Source organism: Poromitra crassiceps (assembly GCF_964638095.1).
Source record: "Poromitra crassiceps genome assembly, chromosome: 16".
Taxonomy (NCBI): domain Eukaryota; kingdom Metazoa; phylum Chordata; class Actinopteri; order Beryciformes; family Melamphaidae; genus Poromitra; species Poromitra crassiceps.
This window is the reverse complement of record NC_139645.1, coordinates 40,592,928-40,616,672: the sequence shown is the minus strand read 5'-3', so window position 1 is coordinate 40,616,672 and position 23,745 is coordinate 40,592,928. Positions and strand designations below refer to the sequence as shown.

The 23,745-nt window shown below is 44.2% G+C and overlaps 1 protein-coding gene and 1 pseudogene across 2 annotated transcripts in view; both read right to left on the bottom strand.

Moving 5' to 3' along the window:
- LOC310791152 (transient receptor potential cation channel subfamily M member 7-like) overlaps positions 1–16,342 on the bottom strand; it is a gene marked incomplete at its 5' end in the record, with an annotated part of 36,029 nt that extends 19,687 nt beyond the window's left edge. The window contains 11 exon segments of the mRNA XM_083652845.1: positions 326–420; positions 2,847–4,174; positions 4,465–4,597; positions 4,876–5,057; positions 5,835–5,967; positions 6,589–6,799; positions 8,786–9,037; positions 9,390–9,518; positions 13,667–14,014; positions 15,238–15,352; positions 15,549–16,342. Coding sequence (XP_083508971.1) covers positions 326–420; positions 2,847–4,174; positions 4,465–4,597; positions 4,876–5,057; positions 5,835–5,967; positions 6,589–6,799; positions 8,786–9,037; positions 9,390–9,518; positions 13,667–14,014; positions 15,238–15,352; positions 15,549–16,342 — 3,720 coding nt within the window.
- The window catches only part of LOC310791642 (asc-type amino acid transporter 1-like), a 557,867-nt pseudogene that overhangs the window by 55,964 nt on the left and 478,158 nt on the right, over positions 1–23,745 (bottom strand). The window lies entirely within an intron of this gene.

Genomic DNA, 23,745 nt, shown 5'->3' with positions numbered 1-23,745 from the left:
GAAAATTAAAGAAAAACATATGGGTTCACACAATATGCATCTAAAATGTGTGTGTGTGTGTATACTATATTTTTTATTCATCTGTAAAGCACTTTGAATTTGAAATTAGGAGCGCCTTTGCCAACATGCAAAGTTGCCTAGTGGAGCTTGAAATAAGGGTTGGGATGGATGGCCGGCTTTGTTTATATCCCGATGGGGGCGTAACTCTGAACAAATAATTCTTGTGAAAACATATTTGATCTCAATGAGATTGACCTGGACAAATGAAGATTATAAAATGGTCCACACTAAAGCCTCCAGATCTCAAACTAACTGACGGACACACCTGCTGTCTGTTGCGTGTGGCTGGGCTGTGCTGCCTGCTGGAGGTGGACATCTCTTTAGGTGAAGAGTCCTGGAGGTCCATACTGTCTTTGTGTCCTGAGTGAACCAATAATACACTGTCAGGCCACCAGAGGGAGACATCCAGCTGATTTAAGGATGAACATGGCATAGCTCATGTTTATGATTTCTCCCCACCCCCATGCAAGATTAGCGGAAAATATGTGGAGAAAAATCAATCTACTTTATTACTTCGAAATCTGGTTAAATTACTATTTGCAATCAATTCATAGCATTTGTTTTATCCTGGTTTAGAGTACCAAATTAGCAAGGGTTTCGCAGCATAAGGACAATTTAGATAAGAGTCAGGTACAATGTCAATCACAATCTCAGGGAAATGGTTGAAATTTGTTATGTATTTCCTGGTACTTCTTGTTTTGCTTCGTTTCAAACTCGGATTCTCACATATGCTGAAGCCCGCCTAGCGGCGCTGAACTGAATGCCTTTCTTTTTACCTCTGAAAATGACCTTTAAACCCACCCAGGTGCCCACACGGCATCCTGGCACACCTCAGCCGGTGATTGGCACAGCCACCCACAACCGCCCCCGTGTCTCTGACATGACCTGCGCATACCGGCTGAGGATCCTCACTTTGCGCACATTCAGCCTCACTGACTAGTCGCACTTCTTCTCTAAGAGACCTAGCATTAGCTTGCGGTAACGTTCCAAACGTTAGCTCCGTTAGCCAAAGTTCGTCTTACTACCCACCGTTGCAAGGCCAGCGGACGGGAAACATTGGCCGTCGAGTCATCTCCAGCCAGCAGACTACTTTTGCTTCGGGTGACGGACACCGGCTCAGGAGGAGCAAAGCTAAGTGCTGTGTTCTTTGCTTTTGCACGTGTTGTCGGCTACACGCAGTGTTATTAACACCTTGCTAGCTTGTCAGGTAGCCGCGGTTACTTTGAAGTTAGCTAGCTTCTCTCGCTAGCTCTTAGCTAGCCTCTTCTAAATAGACTAGTGTTCAGACTGCTTCGCCTCTGTTAGCATACAGTCTAGCTATTAGCTACCTTTCGGGCTGCTTTCACCTCCGTTAGCTAGCATGGATCTTAACGTGACGGTCGGGGCACTTCAGCTGTGAACCCAGTGCGAGGCCTGCTTGGCGCCCGACGATTGTCACAGGCTCTGTGTGTCCTGCTTGGGACCCAGACATGCGGAGCGCGCATGGAGGACTTTCTCGACCTCCACCCAGACATAAGTGAGCAGTGAGGATGAGGCGGATGCTCCTCAGGATGAGGAGGCAGACCTGGAGGAGCCTGGACTTGGGAGGTGAGTCCTATCAGAGGCAGTTTAGGGAGGTTTTGTCCAGGGCCGTAGCTAAGCTCGGCATTGAGTGGGCCAACCCCTCTCCACCTCCTAGCTCGCTGCTTCAAGGGCGCCTTTTCCAGGCTCCCACGGTCGGCCAGAAGAGGGCCTCTACGCGTTTCCTTCCATCCCCCTGATCCCACAGGTGCTGGACAGGGTGAGGGGGCAGGGCCTGCAACTCACACTGGTGGCTCCGCTGTGGCCGACGCAGATCTGGTTCGCGGACCTGATCTCCCTGGCGCAGGCTGCAGGGGTCGCCGTGGTTGCTGCCGCATCAACCGGACCTAGCGCCGCTAGGCGGGCTTCAGCATATGTGAGAATCCTCGTTTTCACGCGTAAAACCTGGGTTGTAGGACAACCCTAACGTTTTCTTTATATAACAATGCCCCGCACATCTGGTAACAAAGCAGATAAAAAAAAAATCCAATAATGATTTGAAAATACTATTTGGCCCAGATTTGTGCATTGTTTTTGTCTCATTTGCTTTAGAGTTGCAACGATTAATCGATCGACAGAAAATGTATCTACAACTATTTTGATAATCGATTAATCATTTTGAGGACAATTTTAAGAGAAAAGGTCTAAATTCTCTGATTCCAGCTTCTTAAATGTGAATATTTTCTGGTTTCTTTACTCCTATATGACAGTAAAGTAAACTGATATTATCTTTGAGTTGTGGACAAAACAAGACATTTGAGATCTTGACCATCTTGGGCTTTGGGAAACACTGATCGTCATTTGCTACCATTTTCGGACATTTTATAGACCAAACAACTAATCAATTAATCGAGAAAATAATCTACAGATTAGTCCATTATGAAAATAATCGTTAGTTGCAGCCCTAATTTTCTAACATTAGTCTAGACACCAGAATGGCAGAATAATCACAATTCAGTCATTTGATTCAGAAACTCATCTCTTCACCTGGTCAAACAAATCCTTAACCAATAATAGTTAGGGCTGCAAACTTCAACCACTCAATCACTCATGCTCCAATCACATCAGAACCAATAGAATAAAGAAAACACCAAGACAAAAGGTCCAGAGAGAAGAAGAGAGCAGAGACCAGAGAAAGCAGAAGGTCTATTGGGAACTTGATGGGTGGAATGGAGAGGCCCGAGCACCCAGCAGACGCAGCCCTGTAGCTCGGCTAAGACTCAAACCTCTGGTCGCGTTTGGCTCTCTTGCCCAGTTCCTGCCGTTTAGGGAGACTTCTGACCCACTCTGCCCCCGACGGGAGGCCTTTGGCGCGGCCGCTGGTCCTGACACACTCCCTTCTCTGCTCCTTCGTCTGCCGGGCCTCCTGGGTGCCACAGCAGGGGCGAGGGCGCAGCCTGGTAGGGGGCCGTTTTTGTGGCCGTCACCCTGCGGTGATGAAGCCATCTGACGGGCAGCCTCCGGGGCCAATGGGACTTCAGTGTCTCTACCCTGTCTACTCAGAGAGCAGGTCCTGCCCTCATCGTCACAGAATGCCTCGTTCACGTACACCCTACTCACTTTTCTCTCCCTCCTTTCTAACCCATTTGAACTCTTAGGCTTTGCAGTGCAAGCAGGCAAGCAGGCGGGGCGAGTAGAGCCCGAACTCTTGGAAACGATGACAACAGTAGGATACACACACACACATTTTCCATCCTCATCTTTTTTCTCCTCATCAACATCAGGCTCACCCTCATTCTGATACTTACCGAAAAACGCCCCAAACTCTACAGCGGTGCTGTCTGGCTGCATAAGGTGTTGGTAAAGCCCAGCTAGGGCAAGTTCTGGGTGGCTGGAGCCACTGGGCTGGGAGGGGGTGCTGCTGACGTAGAACTGAGCCCCGGGAGAGGGCACATTGGGCACGTTGGGCAGGCTGGCGGGGGAGTCGGAGAAGCCCAGCTCCTGTGGACGGGTCAGCTGCCTCTGGGTGAAAGAGTGGCCTCGGAGACGCAGCTCCGGAGGGGACACGGCCACCGCACTGGGGACGAAGGCACTGGCGCTGCTCGAAGAGCCAGCCTCTGCAGCAAAGTGCCCTAGCCCGACCAACCCCCTCCTCTCTGGACTAAACGCCGGGTTAAAGTTAGGGTCCAGCCCCGGTCCTATCACCGGCCCGAGTCCAGATCTCCGGCTACTCTCCGGCCCGGGCCCTCCTCCTGCACCCATCCCAAAAAGAGAATCCGCCATGTTGACCCTCGCCTGGGGAAAAGAGGAGCCAAAGTATGCCCCCACACTACGTTTGCCCAGCACAGAAGGTTTAGAATGGGGGCCAGTGTCTGTTGGCAAATGGGCGAGGCTGGGCACCACGTTCTTGGACAGACTGAGTTCCCGGGTGATCTGATTGTGGACATGGCTGGCCTCCGATGCCCTCTGGGCAGTCAGGGCCTTCAGGGTGTCCACAGTCAGAGCGGAGAGGTCCTGGAGATGCCCGATCTGGGAGTCCAGTGTGTGCAAAGAGCGCTTGATAAGGTTGACCTTATTCCCAACCTCCTTTAGCTGAACACACATGGTCTCAACCCTGAGTAATGACAGAGAAGAGAGTAGCATTAGTCTTCCACAGCTCAGATCAGTCTCTATAAGCCACTATATTTTAATCATTACAATTCTTAAAATAAAAATAAGTACTGAAATAACGGACTACTAGCATAGCATGTTCAGTGCCATTTATAAAATGTGTGATGTGTCCATTTCAGCTGTATTCACTTAAGGTCATATTTTAATGTGGCTGATTTTAAATGCTGCATGATGATGTTTGCTTCTTGATAGCTCTTTGCACCTTGCTTCTAGGGAGGGCAATGAGAGACCCACCTGTCTGAGGTAAGGCGTATACGCTCCTCGCTCCCCGAGTGAAACTGGTCATCCTTTTCGTGGAAGTATGTCTCCACACACTGCTCCTCAAAATCATGTAGCTTCTTTTGGTCTTCCTCTGTCAGAAACAGCTCTGCAGGAGAAGAAATCAAAGATGAGTTACACATACAGTATACTCTATGTAAAGTGCACGCGTATACAAAAATCAGACCAGTCACTGCTGGAGATATTAAATTAGCAACAGTATCTTGTTGAAAAACATTTGTTCTACATGGCAGAGAGCAATAAAAGAGACATTTGCAGATCAATGCTTAACTAATGAACAATTTGTCCTCCATCACGTACCTGGAACCAAACCTGGTACTGGAAATATTTTGTTAATGTTAAAAAGACAGGGTTTTATATTCATACTTGGTCCGTAGGTGTTCTCCTTCTTCCTCTTCCTGCACATGCAGTAGAAGAGAGAGTAGACGTGGCAGAGGAAGATGAAGGGCGGAGGGAGGACAGGCTTCTCGTGGTAGGCCATGATGAAGTGGTAGCGCTGGTACTTCCACACAAGGTTCGACATCGATTTCACTTGGATATACACATTGCTGGAAAACAGAGACAAGACTGACATGACCATTGACAAAGATGAAAAATTCCATTGGAAAATATAGGAGAACTGAAATGAAGTTGTACGATCTGCAAAAACTCAACGGAAGCTAAGCTCAGGTTTCACACTTCTTTCGTCTTTCAATGTTTGGATGCAGTGTGAATTATTTCCAGTAACATATGGTATAAAAATGGTAGCTCCTTAACGATGCAGTGAATACTTGCTTGTGACCCTTCCAGAGATCTGCATGCAGCAGTGGTGCAACAGACACCCACTATCCTGCACACATTAGCTCTGTGAAGCCATTATAGCGCATGTCAGTCTAATTTACCAGTGTTTTTCAGAACCAGGACCCAAAGCTGAGTCATGGGTTCGCAAATTATTCTGGAAACATTGCTGGCCTTAACAGTTTTTCCACTAAGGATTTTTTTTTCTTTCTTTCTTGTTGATATAGCCTTTCCAAATAAATTCAGCACAAAATAGGCAGAAACCACTGGATGAATGGTTAGCAAGCAGCCTATAACCATCTGTTACATTAGCCTAAACACCCTATAAAATCAATTTGATTCTTGTGCATGAAAAAAGAAGCATAATAAAAGTAAAGGTTTTTTGAATGGAGTGTTGTGCCTGCTCTGTCCTAGACTTGCCACCCATTTAACAACAGCTCTGCTCCCTTTGTTTGCACATTTTTTTGTCTCCTTTGTTGCAATACAGTATGTGGGTCCACACAGAAAGAAAAGTTTAAAAACTACCGCAGTATGAACTGTGCTCTTACTTGAAGAAGGCGATGAGGAGGTTGACCATTAGTATATACTGTACAAAGAGGTAGACTGCTTGTAGGAGAGGAGTTAGCCACACTCCTGCCGCACACAGGGACTTTACTGCAGCTTCAGTGTTATTAGCACACACTGTGGAGAAAAGATACCAATTACAATAATACACACACATACAATGTACTGTAGGTGTGCACATACAGTCTCCAAGAAACTAAATACTTAAGGAGATTAAGAGATTAAGATTTCCTTGACTGTCATTGTACAAGTACAACCAAATGTATCTTCTGTATTTAACCCATCCTATACACAACACTAGCAGCAGTGGGCAGCTACAGTACCATGCCCGGGGACCAACTCCAGTTCTTTTGCTGGGCTAAGCTCATAACAATGATAATCCACGTGATGAATTACAGCAGTGAGTGAAGCCTCAGGATGCCAATTCAGGTTATGGAGCACAGCCAGGTGTTTTGTTCCAACTAAGCTTCAAATGCTCCCGACTCAACTGATGATCACTTCATCGCGTTCCTTTGATCCTGACCGCTTACAGCAGAGTCGAGGCAGTCAATGCTGCGGTGGAGCAAAAAGCCCTGTCCTCTCCGAAGAGACGAGCGCTGGCTGCTTGTGTGCGTGCGAAAGGGGGGCGGTGAAGGGCAGGATGATTAGGCCGTCGTGGGTTTGATTTCCAGTGCTTTTATTTGAGTGGCAATCAGCCACCATGCTACGGTGAGAAGCTTGAAATAGAAATGTCCTTACCCTCGTAATCTCCCCTACCATCCTCATCGTCCTTACCGTCGATTTCATAGGCATACACTTCCCCGTACATCATCCAGTATGGCTGGAAGACCACATCTTTGGCCAGCGTCCAGCTGGGCTCCTCGTTTGGGTACAAAATGGCTTTCCTGGGCACGCCATAGCTCAGCAGGACTATAGCCATTATTACCACAATGTAAAACATATTGGCCACCTGGAAGAGAGGTCACACATACTGAGTCAAGCAAAAGACTGATTCATAATGATCATCAGTTGTGTAGGACACTTCTGTTTTTATTTTTTACTGTGCGAACCTCTGCTCTGGGGACCCACTCTTCATTTCGCTTTGTCTCGCCCCAAAATTGCACTTTTTAAACATACATTCGAACGAGTAAAATTGGACTCAGGGAATCGTATTTTATTATTTGATTTGATCGAAAGTTTATTTGCAAAGTATTGATAATGAGAGTCGGGGGGGGGGGTGCCTATGATGATACTGTAGGGCAGATCTACTACTCCTGAACTTCTATGAATGTGTGCATGATGGGAAATTGAAAATGTTCTACTTAAATCTAGTATCACTTTAAAGGAACACATCAATAGAATTTGTGATCTTAGACATTTCATCCAATATTTGTGAACACAAATGACAGTACGTGAATTCTGATTAAGGTGGGCCTATCTCTTTAAAATGTATAACACACACACACACACACACACACACACACAGCTGTCTAAATGTGAATGTTCAAATCAATATACATTTTGTACGTTCAGATTACGAGCGACAAGTCTCACAGTACTACTCATATTTTGAATTCGTTCCACTGTGTAAACATGGATCCAAAGCCCCTTCAGGACAAGGGGGGTGGAAAATAAACAACTTTCTCACTATTGAGAGATTGACACTTCATCGTGACTTTGCCGTGTGAAAAAAGTCACACTCCGCTCAACTTTGTTACGCGGCGATTACTCGATGCCGTATGTCACACGCCTGCATGTACAGTAGGTCTGTGTCACAAACTCCCACTGAAAGTGACTTACTTTCTGTTGCTTTGTCATTTGCAATGTGAAGGCAATGTCTCAGCAGAAGCAATTCTATTAAACACCTATTAACTCATTGAGTGCCAGCCACTTTTGGAGAACGGACGCTCCCAGTGCCAGAGTTTCAGAGCGTTTTCAGTGATTTCTCGAGGCCCACAGAATATTGTGTGATATTACTATGTAACACCGAACACGCAAAAAGAACAAGGAGACTCTATTGTATCATCAGCAAAAAAAAGTTTATTGATACCATTTTCCGTTCTTTAGTTATCAGCCGGAGAAGATAGGTCAAAAACAGCAAAAACAGGCATTTCCATCTAGAAGCTGAGATATTCAGCCTTTTGTGAAATGAAGCATTTCAAGCACATTCACTGACTCTAGCTAATATTTTCTGATGTAGTGACGTGGTGTAGTTGTGTGCTGCCCTGCGTGCCCCACCCCCCTCTCCCCCCCTCAGCTGCAAACTCCTCCCCACACTAGTAACACACAGCCTCACGCACCCAGCGTCTATTTTCGGAGTGCTTTTTGTGCGCCACCTCCCAGGCAGCGCGACAGGAAAAGCCACACCGGACTGCAGGGAAAGGTTTGGCTTTTCAGTGTCGGCTGCTGCTTTTCTAGCGGCTAATCGTGTGAAGAAACTATGCAGACAGACAGACAGATGCAGAGGGGCTCAGTTGTGGGAGCGGATTGACTGCTGTTCGCAGGCACCGTCAGCATGCAGCCAGAGCAATCTACATGGCTCTGGGCTGCAGCATGAGCGGTTTCTCTTTGATCACGGGGCTTTTTCAGGCTGTTTTCCGGACCTTTCTCTAATCTGGAGAGCACTGTCGCCACCTGATGAGTCCGTAAAATAGGTTATACAGCTTCAATAGCTACAATATTTGTACAGGACATACATAAGGCTTTGATCCACGTCCCACCGTCAAAAAAGGCAATTGACGACAGCTATCGTCTTTGGCACTCTACATTAGTATTCGAATTGACGACAGCTGTCGTCATTGGCACTCAATGAGTTAAATAACCAAGGCATTTTCAAGATTTCTCTTACACATGAAACTCAATATTCTCCATACAGTCTCAGTAACTTCACCAAAAAAACAATGTTAATTGTGCTTGGTGATTAAAACGGTTATTATACCCATTATAAAGAACTCACCATTTTAGCAATCATCATGACATATGGTCCTGCTTGCTGGTTGACAGCCAGGATATCTAGGAGTCGCACGTACCAGAAGATGATATTGAGACAGTAAACTGTCCTCCCCGGGACGAAGGCATCCCCTCCACCCAACCTCAGGCCAAAGCCCACAAAGAAGGTCACAATGGCAAAAAAGTCTGACACATTGAAATAGTCATCAAACCACACTTTTATCTTTTGACTTATCTTGCCTGCTTCAGACATAAACATCTGTGTGGGGGGGGGGGGACAAAAACATGAGAAGAACAAAGTACAAGGAGATTAGTCAGTGCACAGGAGATGTACTGGATCTTTTAGGCTAGGTATTTCCACAAATTATAAAAGCTGGGGGGAAATAAGAAACCCAAAAGGGCCTATGAAATTGTTTCACCTCATAATCTCTTCAGAGACCCAAAAGTGGGTTGCAGCAAGATTAAAACTATAAATTCTACTTAAAGAAATTGTGCTCTAACACTATTGTCTATTTTGTTGCCATATCCTCAAACCCACAGCAATGTTAGAGTCTAGTTGGAGAGCTTAAAACAGGGCATACGGTCATCCCTCTCCCCACTGCTTTACATACCTCTCTGATTTTCTCAATGGCAGAGGTGAAGATGTAGAGGATGACCACCCACTCTTGAGGAGACGGAAAAACGGGCATTTTCACCAGGACAACATAGGAGTAGAACATCAAGAAGCCCAGGTAGAAGAGCTGACCGAGGGAGACACAACCAGAAGACTCATACACAAGTTCCCCATGCCTTCATACTAGGGGTGTCACGGTACACAAAAGTCACGGTACGGTACGTACCTCGGTTTTGGGGTCACGGTTCGGTACGAAAACGGGAAAAAAAAGGAACAAATCCCAAATTCCGTTTTTTTTCCTTTGAATTTGTCTGAATTCTGCTTTTTATGCTATTTTTACCATCAGAAATAGTGTCTAATAAGTAGGAATGAATAAATGTCCACTATTTAATAAGATCTAGGCAATCCACACAAAAGGTTTTACTCTAGAACAGTGATTTTCAAAGTGTGGGGTGCGCCTCCCTCTCAGATGTCTGTATTCCAGCTGTTTGACAGGGCAAAGGCATTTCCCCCCACTTTAAATCTTTATTGTACACAAGTTTGTAAACAGAGCGCATGTGTGGAGTAGCCTAATACTCCCAACAATCCCTCCCCCTGTTGTATTTGTTTTATGTAGCATTTGCTATTGATGTGTTTAATGTAAGCACTAATTTGGAATCCTATCTAAAAGCGGCTACTAGGCGGCAGTATTTCTTTAGTCAACGTCAAAATACCTACATGTTCAGTAGAAGAAGAATAAAACGGCAGAAGAAGAATAACTTCTAAACCCTGTTGAAAGATACCCCCACTGTCTGACAGACAACGGGGTGGGTTTCACTTTCCCAGTAAGTACGGGAAAGAACCCTGTCAGCACCTTAACGTTATTGGATGCAAGTTTTGTTTAGCATAATATGATTATGTTCGGTCATCTAATGGATTATTGGAACATGACAAGGAGTCATCCCCTCTTCCTCACCGCATCTTGCTTGTCCCACGCGATGTAAGTTGCTTGTTTACAAGTTAACAGCTTTGTCAGTGTTATGTAACGTTTCGCCGCAACGCGCAACTATAAAGGACTTTGTCGCGGCTACGTAACGTTACATTGGCAAGCTTACCTCGTTGGCTTGATGTTGACAGAATTTGCAAAACAGCTTATCGCCACAAAACGTTCCATTCTGTGAACGCGTATTTCTATGGCCCTTGTGTTGTTTTGGTGTGTCTTCTTCTGTGGCGTTTAATTCAATTCAATTCAATGGCGTTCAAACAGCGTTTAGGTGCTTCTGGATTCGGCGTATTCGTCGTGGAGCTCCATGTATTGTACCGTGATGCCCGTACCGTGAACTCACGGGACGAATACATATACCGCGACATATACATATACCCGGTTTTCAGATTTCTACAAAGACCGTGTGTAATGTTGGCGAAGAGACTGAATTGTTCTTGAAACAGTCCCAGAGAGGGGTTTTCCCTCTCATATCCCAACATATTTTTAGAGGAGGTCAACCAAGACACTCCTCAGGGACAGAGCCTCATCATGGCACTTTGAGTTAGGAGAAAATAGCAGTCATATCCACTGGGCCTCTGGACCCTCTCAGCTGGGGGTTAGCTGTGTGGGAGAGGGATCTCGTCTGCTCCGTCTCAACTCTCAAGTGAAATTCACAGTTCCTGGCTAAATCCTTCATCAGAAAGGGGGAAACCAACCAACCAACCCAAAACTGGTGCTCATGTTTGAACTGAGCATAGTTCAAATCATTGGGAAATGGGCAAAGTTCACGAATGACCTTTCCTTCATGACAGTTGACAGCCTTGCATATATTTGTGTAGTGTGGGCAAACTGGCCAATTTACAGGGGGGGGGGGGGGGGGGGGGGGATTCTGGAAAGAAGTAAAACGTGTAATAAACTAGTTTTTGTGCAAGTTCTAATGCAAACGACAAATTTCATTTAACCACCCATGAAATAGTTTAAGCTAGAATCATTGTGGTACAACCGATAATTATGTTTAGATCTGTTTCCATCGAAAAACAAGTGCAAACAACATAAGTTATTTTTCTCACAAATAAATAACCTTTTTTAAGCATAAATGATACGCGTTTAGACGGTGTCTTTATAACTTAGGGGGAATCCTCTGGGAACCACAATGCCTTAAACGGCATCTGCATTCACCAGACTTGACCAAGGGCTCCATTCCATTCAGAGCACGGGGTCAGCCATACTGCCTCATGTGGGAAAGTCTGAAAATGGTCACATGGTCCGTCTACGTCCATGTAGGCAGGTCAGGCACTTACAAATATGCATGTAGGCACGTACGCACGCACACGCACACACACACACACGTCCTGTTTCTTGATACAACGTTGAGGAGGTTGACCTTTGTCAGAATTACTGAACCTTGACATGCAAGGTGTGAAGTGCTGGAAAATCAACATTCCCATGTTAGAGGTAAGTCGTGGTTGTGTTCTGCCTGGAGCAAAAGCACATCTGTGCCGAGATCAGGATGGAGGCAGGTGCAGCAGATAGATAAGCTCCAACATAACAACATTATGTAGACCAGGTGGCAGTTTCAGTGATGCTATCAGCATGCCTCAGTCCTGAGCAGCCTCAGAAACAACACTGCCCTTGGCCCCTTGCCAACAGGACTCAATGACCATGCCAGAGCTCCTGAGAATCAGCCTCAGGCCTACACGCATGTATATGAATGAGAGTGAGTGAAAGATGAGTTCATACATGACTATGTGTGTGTGTGTGTGTGTATGTGTGTGTGCACGCACACGAGTGTAAAAGTGAGTACTTATTTAACAATAAATAAATAAAACTACCTCTGTAGAATAATATTAATGTATAGAGTTGTTCCCAGACAATATAATGACAGTTTGAGTCTCCCAGCGGCAAAACAAGCAGTTTTAGCGAACGTGGAATGACGGTGCACAAATGCCCGACTGCGTTACACTGGTAATTGTTTGACGATATTGCTCAAGCTGTAAACAAGGCTGTCTTGGTGAGGACTCAACCAATTTGAAAAAAATATGTCATGATGAGTCCCTTAGACACTGATTACACTCACTGAAATCATCACTCCAAGGCTGCACGTTTGCATCTGGGAGACTGTTGCCAACTCTGGTTGATGATGGACAGTATTTACCATGTTTTTCAAAGCACTGTAATCATGGTAATCACGGTAGCACGGTTTTAATGATAATGAAAATTTGAAATGGTACTGTTATCGTAAGGAATTTTATCACGGTTATCATTAAGACCGGTTATCGTTACATCCCTACTTCAAACGACCAAATTCTTTAGACCGAATAAATCCCCCCTATCTGAAGAATATAAGGGTGGAATTCCCCCCTATTTTGCAAAGTGAATTTGGGGCCCTGGAGAGTGAGTAGCATGTAGTATGCATGTAGCATGTAGCATGTAGCATGTAGTATTGTGTGTCTTCACTGCCAGTCAAAAGTTTGGACAAACCAAGAAACTCATCCCACACAATACAAGCATATAAGCACCTTATGCGACTCGTAGCATGACGTAATACTCATTGTCGATAATATGTTGTTTTTTACTCTGAAATGTGTTTACAAATGTAACAAATGTAGCAATGGCTGTTAAGATACATAGAAAGAAAGCCAACGTCTTGAATGTCACGCTGTAAAAAAATGAAAATATGAAAAACTAATGTATCAATATGATGTACAATATTTACATACTCAAGCAGGAAAAAAAATCTCAAGTAATATCTTAGCATCACATTGAATGTAAAGCTTGTTTTTCGGGTGCCTCCTATCCACTTCTGCACAATTATAATGGAAGGTGTTTGCACATCACACACCTAGTCATGTTCACACACACATCCAACTTGCTTCTTATAGCAAGTGCATTATAGCAGCTACGCCTTAAAACATGGGTCAAGACATCTGGACAACACATCTCACTCGCTTCCCCCTCATGTTCGTTGTTGTCTGGTCTGACATCTGACGTGTGTAAACAGCCTACATGTTTGTTGTTGTCTGGTCTGACATCTGACTTGTGTAAACAGTCTACATGTTCGTTGTTGTCTGGTCTGACATCTGACGTGTGTAAACAGTCTACATGTTCGTTGTTGTCTGGTCTGACATCTGACGTGTGTAAACAGTCTACATGTTCGTTGTTGTCTGGTCTGACATCTGACGTGTGTAAACAGCCTACATGTTAGTTGTTGTCTGGTCTGACATCTGACGTGTGTAAACAGTCTACAAAATGGACATAATTGCATCCCGGATAGCTCCATGAGACGGTGCATGTTCACCATAGTAAGCAACACTGTGAGGAGCAGGGAGGTCTGGATGCTCAGTGTTCCACTCTGGTAAGAAGTGCTCCTTATGGATCTCACAGATGTTGTGTAGAATACAACAGGCGACCACAACATCCGACACAAAGGAGGTCGAAATGTCATTTCGCTTGGCCAGGCACCTCCAGCGACCTTTGAGACGTCCGAATGCACTTTCTACCACCGTCATCGCTGAGCCCAGCTTGAAGTTGAAGGCTTTCTGCTGCTCAGCGAGTAGGTGGTCACGTGTGAAGCCCGTCATCAGCCACTTCCTGATGGGGTACGCTGTGTCTCCGATTAGATGCACAGGGACTTCCACTCCGTTAACAGTGATGGATTTCTGTGGAGAGAGCAATGCAGATGTATAAGTACGTGTAGCAGTAGTAAACACACAGTTAGTTTTCTCAGAAAGGTGTCAGGTGTGTCAGCTCTGTTAAATACGTGTAGCAGTAAACACAGTTTTGTCAGAAAGGTGTCAGGTGTGTCAGCTCTGTTAAGTACGTGTAGCAGTAAACACACACAGTTTTGTCAGAAAGGTGTAAGGTGTGTCAGCTCTGTTAAATACGTGTAGCAGTAAACACACAGTTAGTTTTGTCAGAAAGGTGTCAGGTGTGTCAGCTCTGTTAAATACGTGTAGCAGTACACACACAGTTTTGTCAGAAAGGTGTCAGGTGTGTCAGCTCTGTTAAATACGTGTAGCAGTACACACACAGTTTTGTCAGAAAGGTGTCAGGTGTGTCAGCTCTGTTAAATACGTGTAGCAGTAAACACACAGTTAGTTTTGTCAGAAAGGTGTCAGGTGTGTCAGCTCTGTTAAATACGTGTAGCAGTAAACACACAGTTAGTTTTGTCAGAAAGGTGTCAGGTGTGTCAGCTCTGTTAAATATGTGTAGCAGTACACACACAGTTTTGTCAGAAAGTTTGTCAGAAAGGTGTAAGGTGTGTCAGCTCTGTACAGATATATGCCACAGTATCACTGTGATTGCACCCTGTATGATTATTACATGTGAAAAGTGATGACAAGACCTGAGGCTCAAAACGTTGTCTTAGTCTTAAGAAGTAAAGCATTATTTGGAGCATAAGTGTGTGCAGGTTCCATGATTACATATTACATGTGACAAATGATTTTTATTTTTGCCATTCTGCCTTTATATGAGAGAGAGAGAGAGAGAGAGAGAGAGAGAGAGAGAGAGAGAGAGAGAGAGAGAGAGAGAGAGAGAGAATTCAGCAAATGACTGCAGGTTGGATTTGAACCCGGGTCAGCTGGGTGAAGGACTAAGCATTGATGGCACACGTTCTACCAGGTGATGTCCAACATGTGAAATTACATTACGACATTTGGCAGACGCTTTTATCCAAAGCGACTTACAATAACACATTTTTGTCAGCAATAGAGCAATTAACTATGCAACACAATCTATGACAACTACAACTTCTGAAGCAATAGTGGTAAAGTTTAGGTTAGTTTTTTTTTTTTAGAGAGAGAAAGAAGTTAGTTTCAAGAATTGAAGAAATTGATTGATCTACAGATATGACTGTAAAATGGAGTACATATGTATGTACCTCACGTGGGAAGAGGTACCCGTCTTGCTCCTCGGCCTTCCTGTAGATGGGCGAGTTGGAAAACACCTCAGCAGCATGAGAGCGACCAGGCCAACCTACAAACACATGTGTGAAGCTGGAGAGACAAAAATACAAGACACGTACAGATCATTCATCACAATCAGAAAGTGGCTTGGTGTAGTTGGTGCACAAGTTATATAAGATACACAGACAACACAATACGTACAAATACATTTACAACTTAATACAAGATATAAACAGAGTATTAAAGTGTGACAAAGTACAAAGTTAGCAAATGCCCTGCTCCTTACCAGCATCTGTGGTCAACAACAGCTTGTAGGACAATGGAGTGCCACCCATTCTGATTGTAGTAGGCTGGTGCGTCGACATTGGGGGTGGGGATGGGAATGTGTGTGCCTGCGATGGCACCGGCACACTGTGGGTACCCCTGGCCCCGGCTGGCAAATGCGTCCACCGTCTCCCGAAGACGAGCGCCACTCGGCAGGTCAACAAAGCGTTTATAGAGCAGCGTCTTCAGCGCTCTGGTAACCTGGCGTACCAACACGCACACCGTGGCAACACCGACGCCAAAGATACAACTGATGGAGCGGTATTCACACGGGGTAGCGTACCACCACAACGCCACGGCGAGTCGCAGCCGAGGCTCCAGAGGCTGCCGCCAGTTTGTCGTCCTGCGCGTCAGGTGTGGCCCGACGAGTTCCGAGACGAAGCCGAAGGTGTCCCGCGACATACGGAAGTGACTCCGCCACTCGTCGTCGTTGAAATTGTTGAGGACGTTGGACCAGAACACGGGCCCGTGTGGTCTCTCTCTCCTCCACATGCGTCTCTCCGAGATCAGTCCGCACTGTGCGAGGAGAAGCAAACGTCTCCGCCTGCGGCTCCGGAGCCTGGCGCGCCTCGCCTCCTCGAAGCGCTCCCGGCTCCTCTTCAGGTCCTCCTCAAACCTCGCCTCGATCTGCTCCCACGAATCCGCCATTGTTCCCATCATGTGGAAGAGGAGCGTCAGCAACTTCGCTCGCATTTGCAGAACATGAACGGCTACCAAAAGCACAGCAGCCATGTCCGGCGGTGACTCCGGCGCCATGTTGTTGTTGTTGTTTTGGGAAGCGGCGCGTTTGTTACACGTCACACTAGACGTCCACGCTGTTGTCTTTTAACGTCGGTTCACGGCACGCCTCCTTTCCTTCTGGTTTGTTGTGTAAAGAAAGGACAGAGAGCTCCTAATGGCGGAGCTTCTTCACACCAGTATCGCGTGTTCTCAGTGCAAAAAGGGCTCCTCTTTCTCTCTGTGTTGGAGAGACCGCATGTTCTCTCTCCATGCAGCAGCCTGCTGCATGAATACTGACTGTGTGTGTGTGTGTGGGAGGAGGGGAGTTGGGGAATTTGAGTCATGTGATCAAAGGGGGAGGAGGAGGAAGTGTGAATTGGATCCTTTGAGGGCTGCGATGACAAGCCCCCAGGAATAGCGCTGGGCTTTGAAGCCAATTGAACATGCTGGCGAAGCTCTGTATTGCAAGTCACGTGACGCCATGCAGCCCAGAAAGGAACATTCCCATCCACTTGCATGGGGACGCCGGCAGCTGTTAAACCCAGGGGAAATTTTTCCGGGTGTCACTCAAAGTATAAAACGACTCTTTTAATTATCAAATATTTTTTTATGCGGCATTTTTTCTTCAGAAGCCACTAAAAGCCGCATACGGGTGTATTTTCTGGGGCTTCATGAACGCGCATTTCATGAATGCGCATTTGGCCACGGGAACGCGGATCATCAGAGCGAAGCGTCATCACTTCCTTGTTGTGAGGTGAGCTTGAGCTCCAGTCGTCATATGGTCATATCCAGTCCGATTTTGCCTTTTATTAAGATAATAAAGTAGTTATTTTACACGAGTAGCCCGCCGGAACATGTGTACAGATAACTACTGTTAACCGAAAACGTAGGTTTGGGATTATGTGTGTTTTCTGTGCTCTTTATGACATGGACAGCAAGCTAACACTGCCTTGGTTAATGTAAGGAGGTATCGTTACGTTAGCCTACCCCGTTATAAATGTTCTGTTGTGATTCTCTATTGTCTAATAAATGATTTTTAAATGGCTTGCCCTGTGCATGATTCCAATTCAGTTCCGTTGACAGTATTGTAGCGTACAAGGTGTCGAGCTGTATTAGTGTATAGATTATAATTTTCATTTAGACAAGACCACCCAGCTAGCAGATCATGGGCGGGCCGCCGGCGGCAAGCCGGAGACCAATTCGGCGGGCCACCGTCGGCAGCCGCAGCGGCTCCGCTGCGGTCGTGCTAGTCGGTGAAACAGCGGTCCGCCGGGGTGGCTCGCTGGCGGTCCGCTGGCGGCACCAGCGTACACAGCCAGCGGCCCTTGCACGGCACGCTGATGGCATGCCGCTGGTATTGCACCTCCCAGCCCCCATATACATTGTTATGCTAATGCATGCATGCAGTGCTTCTCCACTGGCAGGGCTCCCTTCCTCTCATACTTAAATATGGTGGTAATTTCTGAGGTAGTCTATTTGGTTAAAAAAGGTTGAGAACCACTTCAATAATGCACATAATTACAATGATTTAAATGATAACATGTGAGTATTCATACAACAATAATAATTTAAAGGAGAACAGATCCGTGAACTTTTTGTTATTTTATTTATGGACATAAGAAATCAATCAAAGGATGATGATTTGACAACTGTGCATTGCAAATAGCAAAAAACTTGACAACTCTGTAGCTATATGTTGCATATTATGTAGGCTACGGTATATATAAAAAAAACACATCAAGCCAAAAATAATGTATAAAAAAAAACAAAGCAAAGCAAAATCTGCCTTAAATAGTGCAATAGTCAAATAAAACAGTCATAAAGATACAAATAGAAAACAGGCATAAAGTCACGCACAGCAGCACATCATAGATATTCCTTTTCCACCGTGTTCCAAAAAGTAAATTTTATATAAAATTGTGTGTTATTATAGGTGGGTAATTATCAAGGACTGTAATGATTGTAAGTCAATACTAGCAGGGGGAGTCTAGTATATAAATAAACAATAGTCTCAAGATTCAAGCTTACTTAATAGCCATAATGAACATGTTACAAATGAGGAATTTGTCTTTGTGCAGTATGCAGCGCAGCAATACAAATCAGGCAGACAGAAAGGCAATTTTCAAATTAATTTGCATTAAAGTGCAAAGTAACAGACCTTGAAAGTGACATAGTGGAGTCCATGTAAATGTCCGTGGCATGTAATAAGTCCATAAAATGCCCAGTAAGTCCTTAAGTGATGTGTAATGGTTGTGTCCATGGCCGTGGGATAATAATGTCCATATGAAAGATGTCAAGTGTCTTCAAGTGTCCGTGGGATAAGTCCATGGGGGGCATGGGCTTGTGGAGGCTTTCGGGTCTCATTGAAGAGGCGGATAGCCAAGTCCGAGTCACGCGTGCCTCGAGTCGAGTCACGAGTCCTGGACTTGGACTCCTGGACTCGAGAACACTTGCAGGCAGAGGGAGTCACAGGTCTTTTTCTCTTTGACGGCGTTGCACGTGGCCTTCAGGCTGGCCTGCATGATTTTCACAGGCCGATTTTCACAGGCCGGCTCCTCCGAAACCCAGCTATGCAGCGGAGAGAGATGGACGAGAGGTGAACAAGAAAGATTGAGGACATGAAGACTAGTCATTACAGTTTGTTGAAGTACAATTTTATATGTATTAAAACAAAAAGGGGGGCGGGGGGCACACACACACAATGAGGCACACAAACACATACACATGGAGGCATTGTGACATCACTGATGCAATAATATTTAGTGAGAGCAACACACACACACACACGGGCGTGCCAATAGGGCAAGCGAGGCCAATCTACGGCTAAAGAAATAATAATTTTCCATAAGAATATTTATAAAAAATAAAATATTCAAATTGAAAAAACGGTGGAGCTACTAGGAGTATTTTTATATAGCAATATTTAATGCGAAGTAATATATCTGTGTACAAGCAGTTACAAATCAGAATATATCTTCAAGGTTCAGCTAACATTGCCTGAGGAAGACCTACGTGGTTGAAACGCGTTGCGTTTTGTCTGCCCGTATAACCTTGAAGATATATTCTGATTTGTAACTGCTTGTACACAGATATATTACTTCGCATTAAATATTGCTATATAAAAATACTCCTAGTAGCTCCACCGTTTTTTCAATTTGAATACTTTTGCCTTTTGAGCTGCTTGGGTCCACACTTTTATTGATTTCCTAAAAAATAAAATAGAAACCTTACCTTTAAAACTATCTACGAGGTCTTGAAGTTGCCACTCCGCCAATGTGTCTCTGACAAAGCTGTCCATTGGCCCAACCTGAAACAAACAAAGGGAGCTACATTAGAAAAATAAAATAGCTATTTGAATGCCTTTTATGATGCTGCTAGGAGGGATTTTTGAGCTGATACCTATAACAGACAAATATCTGCTTCTCTTGTCCGATAAGCGATAATAATTTCACATTTTTGTATTTATGCAGCTGCTGGACTCTAGCAGCTTCATATGGCTCATCTCAAGCCTGTTTGGTCCAAAATAGAGCTTGCGTCAGTGTGGGGGTAAAAGGAAATAAATAATACAAACGATTTACAGACTAACAGTCACAGACTGTAACGGTCTGTAACGTTAGTTTTGATCTCATCTTACATGGCCGTGCACGCAAACACAAGAATATGCACGCAGTAAATTAACGTGAGCAGCAGCACACTAACAATGGTCTGTACTCTGTTAGTTTAATCAATTGTCTGTTAGCCGCGAAAGCAAACGGAATTATGTACGTTAACGTTAAACGGCCGAATAACACCGTTAAATGGTGTATTGATATATCCAGAATGAGCACAAAATAGATGTTTGCAACCGATGCCTTTTTACGTTTTACTCCAAGAAACGTGGAAGGTTTTTAACAAGATGTAGGTGGCCCATGCATTCACTGGGTAGAGTGGCTAATGCTAGCCTCTGCTACTTGTAGGCCTGTAACACAAACAGCTGTCTACACAACGTCATTTAACTATTAGCCATCTAACTTGTTGTTATCTGCCTAACCAGCGAAATGGCTAATGGTAAGATCGCAGCAGAGCACAATAGGATTTACAAATATAGCATTAAATATTCTTACCGATCTGCTTTTCAAAGAGCCCCGAAGTTTTCAGTGTTCTTTGTTGTCGTGCACGTCTTGTTTTTCTTGTGATGAAGTTGCAAGAAGGCAGCGGATGATCGCCACCAACCGGTCTGTTATTGTCCGTATATCGCTTTTATAATCAGTCCTGTGTTTTGTAGATAGGTGAAGACAAGTCATGGTTTAAAACGACTTTTTCAAAGATTGTTGCTATCAGTAGGGCGCATGTTTGCTTCCTGAAATCCCATTCATAAAATGGCGCCAGGACACACGTAGCCTCAATGGCCTGGACGCAGACACAACGTCACACTACGGCAACGCAAAAGTGCCAAAATTCTTCACTTCCCATCGTCACTCTCAACCCCCCCCCCCCCCTCCCTCCCTCCCAATAATCTTTATTTCAAACTGTTAACATTACACACACAAAAACAACATCAGACAAATGGATACAGATGAGACATGGGGGGGGGGGGGTATATAGACTGCAGACCTGACCAGTGTAATAAAGTAGAGAGAGAGAGAGAGAGAGAGAGAGAGAGAGAGAGAGAGAGAGAGAGAGAGAGAGAGAGAGAGAGAGAGAGAGAGAGAGAGAGAGAGAGAGCCATCATCCTGCATCTGGCTGAAAAATATAACACTACCCAGTGAATAAATGACCCACATTTATTCTTCTTGGACATCTACCTATTATTATTTGCACTTTATTTATTTATTTATATTCCAGGGACAAAACAATTGTTCCAGAGGTTAAATTAGGCTACAACTGGGTAGACACAGCCCTGTTGTGCCTTAAATTTTGTGTAGGCCTATACAATATTTTGCTAAAAATATGTTGCTATCTTCTATAAACATTCTAAATTTGACATGTTCAAGTAGAAATGCATCAATGCTAGATTATCCATAAATTAAAATTAGGCCAATTATGAGTAATTTTGCAGGGGAAAAAAGTGATCTGTTGTCTCCACATCTGTATTGCAAAATTCATACAGATTCACATTCTACTCCTAAAATGATTTTTTCCCCTTTGTGTACACACACACACACACACACACACACACACACACACACACACACACACACACACACACACACACACACACACACACACACACACACACACACACACACACACACACACATATACAGATCCTTTAAAAAAATTGAATATCATGGAAATAACATGGATAACCGTGGACTTCAGCGGATTGTCAAGCAAAGACGATTCAAAAAAATTGGCAGAGATTCAGAGGGAGTGGACTGAGGCTGGGGTCAGTCATAACTGAGAAGTAACTGCTGATTTTCTTCACACTATAATACTTTCTTGAAATACTGTATTGGGGGTCTTCTGGAGCTGTAGGCCAAAATTATGAAAAATGAAACAAATAAAGGCTAGAAATATTTCACTTTGTGTGTAATGAATCTATAATCTATGAAAGTTTCACTTTTTGAAAGGAATTATGGAAGAAAACTTTCCATGATATTCAAATTTTTGGGAAAGGATCTGTGTATATATATATATATATATATATATATACATACTTATAGTGATCAACTGCTTATATTGATCAAAAACCTTGGTCCTGAATTATTCCATGCTGTTATGAATAATTTGCTTATAGTGATCAATACTCCGCTTACAGTGATCATTTTGGGCCTTGTCCCACCTGAGAACAATGGATTTTTTTTTTTAATTACAGTAATTTTATTTATTTATTTATTTACTTACAAACTGCCAGAAATTAGCTTTTTGATTAAAAAAAATCTGCAGAGGTTCTCAAAGTGGGGTCCAGGTACCCCCAGGGGTCCTTGAGGGGCTTCCAGGGGGTACCCAGCAAAAAAAGTAATTCATTTTCAGAAGAATTCCAAAGATAAGTAACACAATGACAGAATGCATGAGTATTTTGGTCATGGGTTTCATGCACTTTATATTATAAAACATTGTGACGACCACACATGGGAGGGTAGTCACAAAAGCTAAAAATCATATCAGTTGGGACAAAATATTATCAAATGAGGCTCCGTTGTCTAATTTGTGTCAGTTTAAAGTTTGAGAACCACTGCACTAGACATCAAGTCAAGTGGCTAGGCCATGGATGCACTATCAAGCACATAAGCTATAGACCACTTTGCTTTGTCATTCAAAACCATTCAAAGTCCAACATCCATCCGGTTGTATTTTAATTTGCTCTGGTTTACGACTCAGGCGTGAACTATTCAACGAGGTGAATTTATAAGCTATTGATTTTGATTTCTGGTATTCAAAGAACATTCCAACACAGGTGATTAGAAATGTTTGTCCACTATGTTTTTTAATTCAAAGACTAACCCAAAAATTTGAGAGAACAACATAAATAAAAATTAAATGCTGCACAGACAAAACAATTACTACAGAAATTAAATAGGCTACAATAAACTTCTCAAATACAATGTATAATTTTTGGGCATTTGTGTTTTTCATCCATAGGCCTATAAAGCTTTGGAAAATCTTGCTAAGTTCATTTTCGAATGCTGTGAAGGTATTTTTGCCTTTGTGTAGCCTAATAAAAACAGAAATCCATTAAATAGTCTCTTTCAAACAAAAGAGAACAGAACTTAGCCCATCGTTTCAAATTAGAGCTATAGTTTCATAATGCTTATGAATGCAGTTTAATTGATGGAGTATCTTGGCCTATCTGCCGACGGCCAGACACCAGCGCCCCTCCAGCGCTGATGTGGTACTTAGAGAGGGAAAATTCTTGGCGGCTTGCCGACGGCCTGCCGCTGCTAGCCCTCCAGCGGCATTCCGCCAGAGTGAAGGTAGCGGCGTTCCTCCAGTGGGCCGCCGGATGGCCGCTGAAGGAATGCCACCGCCGCTCGGCCGCTCAAAATGCGACCACGGGCCACTAACGGCAGCGGCAGATTGCTAGCTGGGCATGACTCAGTACTCATATCAGTACTTGCCAGTGATAACTGATTGCTGTTATAACAGTGAGTATGATATGACGTCTTGACAAAGTCAAAGTGCTGTAAAAAAAAATTACTAACCAGGTCCTTGTCAGGCAGTCATTCAATTATTGCTTTTATAATATTGGTTGTGATCAAGTCAAGAGAACTGGCATCCATGTTCGGAAGTAGGCTACTCGGAAGTAGGCTAAATACATTTTTCCATAAACCTTGATGTACATCTATTCACCTTTTTCATCTCAAGGACCCCTCACTTTTATGGCACCAACAACATCAAAGCAAACCAGTCAGTTGAACTATGCTGCACTGTATCTAATCAGAATCAGAAAGACTTTAATGATCCCCTGGGGGAAATTGGGACAAGTTACAGCTGCTCGCACTCAGAACACACATAGC